Genomic DNA, 14,038 nt, shown 5'->3' with positions numbered 1-14,038 from the left:
TTCAAGGCTAAATGTAATCCTGGCATTTCAAGTGTAAAGGTATTCACTCAATATCACGTAATGTAAACATCATTCATCGATTTTCTGTGATATGGCGATGGGAATTATAAACATCTACCCCAGACTGTTTGCATACAACTGAACATGGTGCAAACTGCAAGGTGCAGCTAGCTCTTAAATGATCAATAACTTAGATAAGGAATGTCCACATCAAAGGGTAAAATAATATACATGTACAACAGCAACAGGAACTCAAAACAAAGTATACCACACACCATGCATTTTTTCTCAAGAAAACACACACCACATCAATATCAAAATTTTTTCTCATAAACTCTTACAGCCAGTTGAAGAAAATCACCTTGCAAGGCTGTCCATCAGAAAAAATAACAATTTTCAGCTGCAATTTTCAACCTGGAAGGTTCTTAAGCTTGGAAGCGAGTGGTCTGCCAGTGTGTTCCAATGCCCACAGAGAGGCCAGTAGTATCCTTCCACATCAACAGAAGGAAACCTCCTTTCCCAGTGGTATAACAGCAGGAGGTCTCCAGCTGTCTAAAGACTTTGGACTTCATGACAGAGTACACCCACCATTCCCACAGTTTGTATATGTTATAAATTTGAGGGTGTCCTCTGCAAGAATACTTGAGGAAGTCCAAAGACATGCAAAAATACCACAAGGAAATCTGAGAACATATAGCCCTTATGGGCCATGCATTATGGGCCATGGGGCTGTATCAAATTTGCTTTTATATGTAGGAAGTAAATTCCTGGGAAGGTGAAAGTCCCAAGTGCATGCCAAGTTGCCAACTGAAGTAAACTAATGTCATGACCAAGTCTACAAAATCCTTGTAAACAGCCAGGTAGTCTCAGGGGTTGAGGTATGAGATGATGAAGGATTGACCTTTTGCATGCTGGATTACTGATGCTGGATTGTGTCTGTCAGGATTTCAGTCAGGATGGAAAGGAACAAGAAGTCTAGTATACTAATGGTTAGTTAGGAATGATTATGGAAAGGCTCTGCCTATGTTTTTCAGAAAAAAAAAAAAAAAAAAAACTATTGTAGCTGAAATAGGCTAGAGATATTGGTCAGTTTGAAACAAAATCCCAATTTGAATTTCAGTTGATTTTTTTTTCTGGGAATCAGAGTACATGGCCTGATTCAAATGTACCAGCTGGGTTATTTTGAAGTTCACTTTCAGCATCATTTTTTGCAGTGAATAGGTGACCTTGAGAACTATGAATATGGTGGACAATTCAAAATGTATAGTATCCAGTAATCCTCATTTCAACCTCCTTGGTAATACACATTATCAATATGATTTTTACAATAAATCTATGACCAGAGGGGAGAAAGATTTCTTCTTTATGATAGAGATTTCTCAGTGTGTTAACGCTGGTTCACCTTTATCCGACAGTAACTTATGTTCGTTGTTTGTAAGAAAAACGTATTTAAAAATATGAAGTCGACGGACGGTGGTTTCAAATTGGAACATTTTGATAATATTGCAAACTTGACACCATTGTCAGCAGACTTGATACTCCAATGTGCTGTTTTTAAAGACAACGGATAAAGGTCACCCCACGGATAAAGGTGAACTAGCGTTATTTCTGCTACAGCATACCCAGGTGACTACAACTTTTCCAGACTTCCTAATGGGAAAAATGTGGGCATTTTATGATAAGAGTTTATTTGTGAAAGTGACAGTGATAAATGCCTCCAGGCCTCCAGGATAATAACTCCTGTAAAGGCGGACACATGTGGAACAATTAGCTTACCCTGGGGGGTTGCTGGGGACTGCCTCACACCAGAAATGAGAACCATGTGTGAGGGGAGTGAGGTGCCTGTCTCATTTCTGGTTAGGGTGCTTTCTTCTGGGACATAACTCTACAGACCTATAGAACAGTGGCATTGCTATTTGGGGTGTTGTCTTTTCCCAGTAACGTTACTCACTCAGTCCATCTTGCTGCAGGCTTCAAGTGACAACAGTTCAGTCTTATCTTCATGTGGTGAGAAGTACTTATAAGGTTGTGATAATGAAGCCTTTTCCTCCTCAACGATAAGGAACCTTTTTCCGATCCCTAACTCTGTGTGTAAAAATTTAATCTCCAAGCAGATGTTGGGTTTATCTGCCAGCCTTTTCTTTTATCCATGCGAGTTAAATCTGTTCCAAGAAAGCCTACAGACTTGTGAAATTGTTGAGCATGCTGACTTGGGACGACTAACAGCAGCAGTAGTAGTCTGGAACTACCATTTATACTTGACAGTAAAATGCCCATGTGACCACATTTGCCAAAGCCAACATTGCCATTATTGAGAGAAGGCTTAACCTTGTGGTTGTGGTCTGTTGGGAGTTAGGTATACCATATCCTGTTTTAGAGGACAACCTTGCCAAGAACAGAGCCTTGTCTTGTCTTTGAAACATGCCATAGATGCTTGGGTGGTCATGGCACATTACACTCAAGCTTCTGTGAGATGCTACTGTGTGTGGAAGAGGGGACCCTGTTTCCTTATAATGTGTACCATATGAACTGAGCTGCATTTGCCTTATCATGGAGAAAAATTGAATTTCATGGATGCATATCTGAAACATAAATATCAATTGTTGTGAGTCATTCTTTCATTCATATATGTAAGTAGCACAGTTATAACAATATGCAGCTTAGATGAAATTTGTTTCTAAAATGGGTCATAATTTCAATTGTCATGTATTAGTCTAGCGGAAGCCATACAACAATTTTTTTAAATATCTGTCATCCTCACCAGAGTAGTAATTCTTTTACCAGTGAGTCCACATGAGAACAATATGTATTATCTTTCAGGAGGTTTCAAAAAGTCCTATGACAAAAGGAACAGTAAAACATCATGACAGAGTTTCTAATTTCACTTTCCTTTGATCTATCTGATCTTCTTGTTGCTTGGGTTTCCTACTTTCTCTTTTGAATGGAAGCGGTCATCCTTTTGAAACCTTTGCAGCCAGAAAGCAGAGTTCTGGGTTTTCCCAATAAAAGGGGGAGGGATATGGAGACAATTCCGTACAAGAGACCAAAGCTACCCCCCATAGTTTTAGCCTTTTATCTGAAGCTGCGCATCACTCAAATTAGACAAAAGCCATCAAAAGATGGCAAATTAACACCAGTCTGAGAAAAACACAGCCCAAGGCCACCCAGAGGGAACCCTTTTGGTCTCCTGCACCCCCCAGTGGTGAGTTGTTTGTGGGGGTCAACATGGGGCCAAACAGTCCTGGTGTGAACAAGATGGTGTGTGGGCAGCAAGGGGTTAGGATTATCTTATTATCTATGTACCCCCTCCCCACTTTGCCAGTTTGCCAGGTACTGGTTTACCTGCTTATGTAGCCTGTGTCGGCTATAGTATAGTGCTAGCCTGGGTTGGGTACCATCTGAGTGCAAGGAGCCCCGGTAGAAATTGTATGGTACCCAGGCTAGTGTTACTGTTAGCCTGGTATCCAGCCAAGTTTAATACAGCTCCCGAGCTTTACATGTACAGCTGACATAAAAAGTAATGACAAACGATGGAGAGATAATCAATATCAAATTCAAATTCAAACCAACTCAAAAATCTTCACAATCATCAGTAGACTAATGTTTGAGAATGCCTGTCTCTTTTTATAAAGTACACTTGACGTCTTTACAATATTTACCTTTTTAGCACTGCAGTTTGTTGTTTACAGGATCATTTGATCTACTACTTTACAATTTGCCAGTTGGCTAATGTTTGGTGAGTAAATTAATGTTGGAGTGCTGAAGAAATAGGAGAAGAAAAACATCCTGAATTCGACAAGGGGAAATTTATTGACTGCTTGTTTATAGACACTCCCTAATCAGCCACAGGGGTCCAGTGTTGGAAGGCTTCACACAGTTGTGATAATATTATAGCTTTCACACCTTTGACTAGCTAAGTAGACAAGCACAGAGGAAATTGACCAGATGGGGCCCTATCTCAAGTACACTGTAACTATCGGCCATTGTCTTTTATGATCTGATGATGTGGCAGGGGGTTCATCTCAGGAAAAGGAGGTTGTTTTTGGTTTGGCCAGAAACCATATACATTTATAGTATATGCTGCAGAATGAATGAGGGGTGGTCCGAGAAAAGTTTTGTGAATTAAAACAACATATTGTAACGTTAGTGCATACCTTTTTACACACAACTTTATATAGATTTGAAGAGAGTTTGGAAATATGACTTTTTTGTTCACAGGAAATACGGAAAATGTGGCGTCATTAACGAAGAGCTTGTTTACCTATACAATAGTTGATGATTGTGGGCTGAATTGCTACCAGCTGGACCAGGTGTTTAGTCTAGTAAGAGCTCACTGGGATATGTGCATGGGAATGTAGATGCTTGGGAATGTAAAACAAACAGAACAGCCTGACGACAGGGCAAATTGAAGATTTTGATGAGAGAGAGTGCTGGGCACAAGATGTAAATATGTTAGCAACTTGCCAACATATGATATGAAAGTGAAATTACCTTTGTATGACAAATTTACAGTGAAAGTCAAAAATATTTGCTACCAAACATTGAGTGGGATGGAGACTCTACTCTACTACCAGCCTCCCTAGGTGGCAAACTGTATTCCTCCGCACAACGTCTTTTTGGCCAATTTCTACTATTTTTCCAGTGACCTGGGGATTCTGCTAGAGGCTAACTCTCCTGACCTGTAATGAAGTGCAGTTTGTTTGCAGGATGTGACTTGTACATGTCCTTGTCCCAAATACTGAAATAGTCTGTGGAAAGCTACCAGGCACGTATGCAGCAATATAATATCCAGCTTCACAAGTCATATAACCACAGCTGACATTGCACTGTGTGTAACTGTTACGCATACCTCAGAGTATCCATCTCATCACAAGTGTTGCTCTCTGAAGCGTGACGATTAAATTGCTCCATCACCAGTGCAGAAGCTCTACATTATTTAGGGATACAGCAATATCACAACATGTAGGTAGCTGATTTTATCTCCTTTTTGTCTTTCTGGATCATTAAAATTGTGACAGTGACTTTTTCAGATATTGCGATTTGACTCCGAGGGTGAACGTGTAATAGAAGTGGGAAATATTGGTAAGTTATAACACTAGATCACCTTTATCCGTGGGGTAACCTATATCCATAGTTTTTAAAAACAGAGTATTTATGGACATCATGTCGTTGGATGGTGGTTTCAAACTGTAATATTTTTAAGTATCCTCAAGTACCCACTTTTTTAAAACAATGGATATAGGTTACCCACTGGATAAAGGTGAACTAGTATTATAGCTACTGTATTTTTATTGGTACAAGTAAATTGTAGCATGGCTGGGCCTTGTTGAAATGCCTCAATCACAGACAGGGAAGATGCATGTAGAGGTACCAGACTCCCTAATACATGTGCCAGGACTCATTAGTACTTAATTATTCTGTAATGACCCAGATTCTTGTTTCCTACATTTCCCAAGAGGAAATTGGGGAGTGTGATAACCACCCATCCAGAGATGCACCTGCTACAAACTCTCCAATCAAGGAGGTTATAAGGGGAAAATCGCCTTGCTAAAGCCATGTAGTTATGTTGTTACGTAGAGAAACCAAGTCGAAGTCTGTTGGTGTGCTGTTACCAAGGCTATTAGCAGTTAGCCAGATTCTGTTTGGATTAAGTTTTGGGGCCACAGTTGAAGATTTTATCGGCAAATACTCTTCTTAGCAAAATGGAAATTGTCCGAAAGAGAGTCATAGATATGATGGAAATTATAAACGTCAACAATATTTCTGTCAGGCGATATTTATAACTTTTTTTTTTAAAGATTGATTCATGTAGATTCCTTGAATTAGGACTTGATATATTGAGGTTGTCTGAAAGATAAAGTGTAGTAATATTGTTACGCAGTTATTTTGGTTATCCATCAATCTATCTCAATAGAGTATGTTTTTATGTTTTAGGTAGAAATAGGATGTGGATGCTTTATATTGGATCAATAATGTCTCACTTTGTTCTGCAATATTGAAGAACAATAGGGCATTACAAAAGTAAATGAATGGTTCAATGGAGTTGTGGAAGATAGGAATGTTAACATTCCTAACTGCATTGCAGTGGTCTTCTGGGATGAAATGCCCCAAAAGTAGATGTCTTGTGTGGTTGCTGTGTGCACAGTTGTCCTAGTGTTGAGATGTGAGTGAAGTGGTACAATAGATGGCTAAACTGAGAAATGTTGGCTCTGCTTGACCCCAGGTTGACAGCATGCATGACACTAGATGTCTGGATGGTCCTCTGTGTCATAGCCAAGACAGAAGAAATAAAATCCTCTGTGGCACAGCAGTTTTTTTTTCCTATTATATAAGATGAAAGCAATGGCGATCTTGTTGAGTACCATTCACCTGCACCTGCAACAGCAAAGCTCTTGAAGATAGGAATGTTTTTAACCGCATTGCAGTGGTCTACAGGGATGACATGCTGCAAAAGTAGATGTCTTGTGTGGTTGCTGTGTGCACAGTTGTCCTAGTGTTGAGATGTGAGTGAAGTGGTACAATAGATGGCTAAACTGAGGACTGTTGGCACTGCTTGACCCCAGGTTGTCAGTGTGCATGACACTGAATGCCTGGATGGTCCTCTGTGTGATAGCCAAGATAGAAGAAATAAAATCCTCTGTGGCACAGCAGTTTTTTTTTTTCTATTTAAGATGAAAGCATTGGAGATCTTGTTGAGTACCATTCACCTGCACCTGCAACAGCAAAGCTCTTGAAGTTAGGAATGTTTTTAACCGCATTGCAGTGGTCTACAATGATGACATGCTGCAAAAGGAGATGTCTTGTGTGGTTGCTGTGTGCACAGTTGTCCTAGTGTTGAGATGTGAGTGAAGTGGTACAATAGATGGCTAAACTGAGGACTGCTGGCTCTCCACGACCCTAGGTCGTTACCATGACAATTATGGCTGTCATTGCAGCAATGCTGTAATTTCACAGAGGGTTGGGGACCAAATGAAAGCTGTGGGCATGGCAGCCACATGCCCCTTTCACCAGAAATAAAAGCATTGTGTTTCTAGTTCACTTCTTGTCAGCAGGTGCTTCTACCTACCCAGGGAAAAGGGGGAGGAAAAAGATGGGAAATACGATACGTTTCTCTCCATCCCCCCTTGCAGTCTTATCAACAATGGTTGCATCTGTTGCCAGATGTTTTGATACCCATGCATTAAATGTTACATGCTGGGTTAATACAGTTTGTATCTTGTTGCACATGACTGGAGACCTCACAAAATTTCTACATTTGGCAGCCACTTCTTTGACTGACCATCTGTGACAATGACACCTCACCCTACAATTGAGCATGCATTGTTCCAACAGACAAAGGATGAAGACCTATCAGTTATTTTTGCAGTCCATAAATAAAGATAGCCTACAATAAAACTTTGAACATGTTATGATTTTAGAATTAGCTGGAAAATGTTAGTAGCGTATTTAGTATACCCAAATCCACTATTTTGCCATAGGCTGACAGATCAATTTCTTTCCAGCTAAAGCCCCGGTCACAAGAATCGTACGATTGACTGCGATGGAGGTTTTATGCGCGGCATAAGCGCAGTACGTCGTAAGTCGGGGAAGAATCGGAAGCAATGGTTTAAATATATGAAGCCGTGGTCACAAGGATCGTAGTGCATCGTACGATGAGGTCATTCGAGCGTATTTGCGTCAGTCGCAGGTAAATCATAGTAAATCGGGGAGCCTCCTATGACGAAAATAGGACTGAAATGGATTTTGAACATGTTCAAAATTTCGCTATCGTCGTAAGATTTTATTTGCCCCCAAAGCAGACTTCATTACGGCAATTTTTGTCTACTGATGAGGTTTTAGATTTATGAATTTTTAGCATGTTGTGATGGTTTCAGTTTTCCCTGATATTGTCGATATTGACGAAAAGGGAAAATATATCAGTCGCAACTGCCACAATCGCAACCAGAGAACAGCGCGCCCCGCACAGGTGATGCAGACAATTGTTTGATCGCTTCATGCACGTGAGTTGATAATTAGATCAAATCTCAGCTCTCGTCGGTCTTGGGTCAGTTTACCATAATCGTAATAACCATGGGGACAACTCAAACATAAAGGCAGGCTCTATGAGTCGGAAATATATATGATATAATGCTTATGATATGATTTTTGTATGATGGCATCTTTTTGTTGATAGCATATCATGATACAATATTCGAAAGAGCCTGACACGTAGAGCCGGCAAGCAGGCCGAGATAACCATACCAGTACTCACGCTTGATTTGAACTTTTGCTTGTAATACTCTTGTTATCATGGTCTTTTTTAATTTATTTTTACAGTTAAAGATATTTTAGGAAGGTATTCAACAGCTATGTCCACATTTTGTTGGTTAAAGAAGCACAAAAACGGTCAGACGGCTATACAGAAGAGACACAAGTGAAAAATCGTACGACGCTGGAAAAATTTTGAACATCATCCGATGCTCTGCGATGCTCTGCGATGGCTGATTTTGCTTACGATTTAGCTGCGATCCACCGTGATCATCGTGCGATAGGCGTAATATGCCATCGCAAGGACGTCGTACGATTCTTGTGACCGGGGCTTAAGTTAGCCTTTTGGCACTATGTATGTCATTGCTGTTAGCAAGCTGTATCATATACTTCCAGACATATTTGTCAATATCTGTGAAAAAAAGATCCATCATAACATGTTTTGTTGTTAATTTCCCCTGCCCCTAATACTTATACATATTTCATATCAGGTTCAGTAAGTCCCTGGAGATTAGATACACTGGTATCGTTTGGAAATACATCATAACGACACTCCGCTCAACAAGGCAATGCATTAATAATTCCGGGGCCCTGACCCTGTAGAATATGATTTGGCGTTCATAAGTCATGCCCGAATGCAATTCCACAGATAATTTAGTAGGTGTAACGACATTAAGGGGGCCTAGAGTGGCAGATGGCATTTGTTTCATACTTTGAGCAATTGTGGATGCGACTGATTGAACGTGATTTCCCGGGATGGAAATTCAATTGGGGATGCCTAATTTGTTTGTGCGTGGAAGCAGTGTTTTAGAGCATGATCAGAATATACAGAAGATACGGTATTATCGGGTAGACATCTCAGCAGCAGTATCTTCTAGCTAGGGTCATGCATATATGTTCAGACATCCCTCTTTTTGGACATCCCCTTACCCTAACCCTAAGGTAGGACTGTGTCAGGCTGTGTGTTGAAACATAAGGGGTGTCAGAATATAGGACTTAATAGTGTCCCCATCTTCTGGAGCTCCTGACCCAGGACAATCTCCAACATTGCCACAATTCAAAGTCGGACTACTGGAGAAGCGTCTAGTGTCCCAGACTCATTTCTTGTCGGAAACAATGCAGACAAATCATGAGCGGTTCTCGAAATACCTTCCTGCAACCTGTTAAAACTATTTGCGAAAACGTGACATTGCAGAAAAACATAACAACCAGGTGCAGTTTAGCAAGTGAAAAGGATGTAGGCTCAATATTATGAAAATAATCGCATATTACAGAAATTAGTATTTTGAGCTCTAATAAGGGATGATACGATTGCAGTGCTATGTTGTCAGATGACTTGATGGCTTTCCATCTAAGGAATAATAGAGCATGCTCAATGGCCAGCAATGATTCGAAATTCTCCATCCATGAGATCTTCTTGAATTATGCTTGAAAGTGTTTGAAGGTTTGCTCAGTGATGCAAAGCCCCCAGTTCTAACTGGCATGCTTACTCTTTGGACAGCATAATAGAATGACCTACTTTTCTGGTATAAATCAAGATGTGGAAAAAGAATATATTGTGACTGCTATGTGTAAGTTGTTGCTGAGATTTTATCGTAAACAATAACATTAATCTTTGGTGAATTTTGTTGTCTTCCTCCACCCCTTTGAAACTTTTGATGTTAAAAATGCAAAAACAAAGGTCTGCTGATGTTGCCGCACAATTTGTGAACTGCACAACACATTTGCATAAAACATGCCTCGGGAAATGAAAAATATTTGTAATACCACTGTCGAGGGAGCCTGTCTGCAGGAAATTGCAGACAGAATGGAATTATTCATTTTACATGTGGGGACTGTCAATAAGATGCTGTCAGGCAAATGTTCAACACATCTGTATACTATATATGATATCATAACATCATATATATATATTATATATTACCATACAGATTGAATAAGGAAGTACAGGATGTGACTGTGAAACAAAATTACAGTTGATGTAACAAATATTGTGCTACTTGTATATACGGTATATATGTATATATAACGTTACATATATAAAGGAAAATGTTAAGTTACCTTCAAAGCTGTCTTTGTGGTAATGATGGTACGTCAAAGTCTGTGACATTTCTTATGAAAGTTGTTTATGTCCATAATCTAATATCATTGATGGACATGCAAAGTTAGGAGTTACAGGAAATGCTTCATGTATCTCTCCACAAAGGCATCTACACTAAGAATAGAGCCTGGTATCAATCCCTGATATTCCCTATTGTAGAGTTGAGCAGAAGAAATGTAAAATTAAACATGTATCTTTGAACCAAATATAATTTTATAAGATAGGAAAATGACAGTAGTAGGGGGTTAAGCAGTCCTATGGGGCAGAGGGGAATAATAGGATACAAAAGGGCATCAGGTGACAGTACAGGGGAGAAAAGGCTGTCAGCATCTAAGCATGATAAATAGCCACACCTGATGCTAGTCACATCTCTGGGGTATACAGGACAGCTTGTTAAGGAAGGGCTCTTGAAAGTTGTATTTGAAAGGTGCCACAGTTCCTGCAGACATTCTCATCAGGCTCTAGCTCTGTCCTGTCTGTCTGTCTGCCCTGTGTGGGACTCTGCAATGTGTCTGTCTCATCTGCCTGGAGCGGAGGGACCAACTTTAAAGACTGATTTGTCCAATTTACAAATGACATTAGGTTAATCTATGTATTAGACGACAAGAGCCGAAGAGAGTAAGAGCATATAGGGATAATCACTATGAATGTATGTGCTTTATTACTATATCTCGGAATACAATTTGCACAACATCTTAGGTAATATAGAGTTCTCATTTTCATATATGAGAGTTTTTGTATGATTATACTTGTATCTATATCAAAAACAATTTCTAGTCATTATGATATTTTCCTGTATTGTCATTGTAGGAACAAGCAAAAAGATTGCATTAAAATGTCAGCATAGCCTTTTCTGTTTTTCTCCGCACACAGCTTGTGAATAATTTATTACCATGCAGAAAGGTGGGGGTATAATCAGATTGTTTATAATCATCAACTTCTGTTGCCATGGATACATACGGGATGGAAGAAGTACCAGTTATGACTTTCGTGTCCAAGTCTTGTAACTGCATCCTTGATTGACAAGACAGATCAAATCCTCTAATTCCATGTAATCTTCTACAATCAAGTCCAAATGAAAGATGGGTTTTACATGAGTCAAAGTGAAAGATAGTTTTGATGATGGCTCTCAGGCAAGGTGAACCTGAATCATACTCTAAATTTGGCTCTCATTTAATCCTCTGACATATCCTATCTATTACAAAGAGAGATGTCTTCTGTCTTCTTTTGTTACTTGTGAAAGTTGGGCCAAGTATGATCTGCATGAGTAAGGGAAAATTGTAGATAAGTTAACAGAACTTTGTCACAGGTCATTTTCCTCTTGGTGACATGAACTATCGCAATGTTATTGTCAAAGTCCTGAGAAAAAGCAGAGAAATTGGAACCCTGCAAATTTTGCTGTGCGTCATTTTGACATTAAATATTAATGACTAAGATCCATGCCATAGATAGTTCTGTTGAACTAGTGTATGTGATAATCTATTGAAGTTTGGTCAAGGTTGACATGAATGTACTTTCCATTAATGCTTCACTGCCTAATAAAGGTGTAGATTGTGCTGAGTGATAACATGCAATTTGAAGTAGAATGAAGTATCACAGTGCTAACTAGGCTCATTTTAGAGGAAAGGTGATGGATGTGAAAATACATTAATTTTGAATTGATGAAACAATATTGTTGACTGGTCACCACAAAATGACAGACTGCAAGGTTGTGCACATTTTAACCTTTAGCACACCGAACTTTTTGTCTATCCCAGTTCTTAAGGGATAGGCAGTGACGCAGCATCAAGACTTTCAAAAGTCGTCAGCCACTCCTTTGTGCTACCTTAGTGTTTTTCGTGGACAGATAAATTCTTGCTGTTGATACGGGTTGTTTACATGTTTATATTACTGAATCCACATCCTTGTTGCATTGTTTGGAAACATTGTTTTCGTGTTATCATGTGTGATGATGAATATTTCTTTAAAACTCATGTTTTTATTGTCTCTTTGTTTCCAGTGAAGGGGTCTTTGAGTGTCCAGAGGACAAACTAGCACTGGATTATGCCAAGGTGAGAATTTTTTTTCCTTACAATCTATTGTAAATGTGATCAACCATGATGTTAGATACTTATCTGCCTAATAGGGCATGGCATAACTGTCATTCTTTTATTGCAGTTCTACAAATTTAGCCAAATGTAGCCATACAAACTCTTAGATTTCTGAGGAGATTTTCAAGGTTAGCTAAAGAATAAGATACAAACAAACATGTCTCGTGGCAGCTCTTCTATAATTAGGAATTGGTGAACAAAAGCCGTACCTGCGTAAGGCCCCAGGAATGTGGCACAATTCATCAGTAATGATTCCAGATGCAGGTCATTAATATTTCATACAACATCTCTGTGCACCAACCATTAAATCATCATTAGGATTCTTCACAGTGTAGACAAAAATATCTGACTCATGCAAGCGTTGTTTGATAGCTTGTATGTGGGTGGAAGCTCTAAGTCGTGTGTGAGCAAGAATCTTCTTGGTATGAGGAAGAGGGCCGTGGATGACACTTAAATGCAATGACATGAAATTTTGAAAAATTCAGTGGAAATCCCCCAAAGTTTTTATTATTTTTTCATTGAAGCAATAATGTTGAAACAAATAATGATTGATTTGAACATGGTTTCTGACTGTGGGCTCATCAACAATGATAGCAAAGGTAGTATATACATGAATGATTACTGGAAAGGGAAATGAAAAGGAACATGTCCTTGTGCAAGTCATCTGCAGGCAAATTTAGTACAATTGTAGCTGATGGCAGCTAACAACAATGTTAACCCAACCCTCCAAAGTTTAAGGAGCTTGTCTCATTTTATACTTTGTACTTACAGAGTATTTTCCTTGCTTATTATGTTTGCACATTTCACAAGCAATGCTTTCCCCTCCTTACACCCCTTAGAAATATCAGTAGAACCTCAAAATTGAATAAGATGTAGAAGGACCCTGTACTTCACCCAGCAATTGTCATGTAATCTACTTGCCATAGTTGGGCCAAGGGGGGTAACCTAAACATTGTTCTTGCTGTCAACACCACTGAAGTTGAACATGGTTATCGTGTGGCAACTTCTTGTGTGAGAATAAAGTTTTAACAAGTAGATCCCTAGGCTTTCAACAGCATCTATAGAATTACTAATGCATTAAAAGCATTTCTTGTACATTTTACACCTGCTCTTCTTTCTTAGTTATCCAGTCTAGTACATGTCCTTAAAGTTTAACTAGTTAAAGTTGCCACAAAACCTAACATGTGTTGTTTTGAGAACCACTCATTTCATTTCAAATTGGTAACTGTTATGAAAAGGGAAAGTACCTTAGTCCATGTGAAAAGAGAGGAAATTTAATCTGTTACGGTAAGAAAGTAGATTTAGTAGAAAGGAGAGCAAAGTAGCAAGAAAACTAGTGTATAGATTGTTGTTGAAAAGCAATAGGTGTAAAAGAACAATGGTGGCATGTTGACTGGGGGTGATTTAAATCCATATCTGCAATCATCACATTCCTCTTACACTTTAAAAGACTCCTCTAAGAAAACTCTCTTTAATTCTGATTTGAAAATCTCACATACAAACAGTTCCATCCATATGGCAAGCTGAAACACATAAATTTGTCATAATGAACGACGTGTTCAGTGATGTATTGTGCAAAAAATCAACTTCGACTTGGGGA

At 39.1% G+C, this 14,038-nt stretch overlaps 1 protein-coding gene across 1 annotated transcript in view; it reads left to right on the top strand.

Annotated features, from left to right (window-relative positions):
• The window catches only part of LOC118426474 (TNF receptor-associated factor 4-like), a 31,629-nt gene that overhangs the window by 4,708 nt on the left and 12,883 nt on the right, over positions 1 to 14,038 (top strand). Inside the window, exon 2 of the mRNA XM_035835904.1 lies at positions 12,348 to 12,399. Within this exon, the coding sequence (XP_035691797.1) occupies positions 12,348 to 12,399 (52 nt within the window). The remainder of the gene's footprint in view (positions 1 to 12,347; positions 12,400 to 14,038) is intronic.

This window comes from Branchiostoma floridae, chromosome 11 (assembly GCF_000003815.2).
Source record: "Branchiostoma floridae strain S238N-H82 chromosome 11, Bfl_VNyyK, whole genome shotgun sequence".
NCBI classification, from domain to species: domain Eukaryota; kingdom Metazoa; phylum Chordata; class Leptocardii; order Amphioxiformes; family Branchiostomatidae; genus Branchiostoma; species Branchiostoma floridae.
Note: the sequence above shows the minus strand (reverse complement) of the source record. Positions and strands in the feature narration are given on the sequence as shown.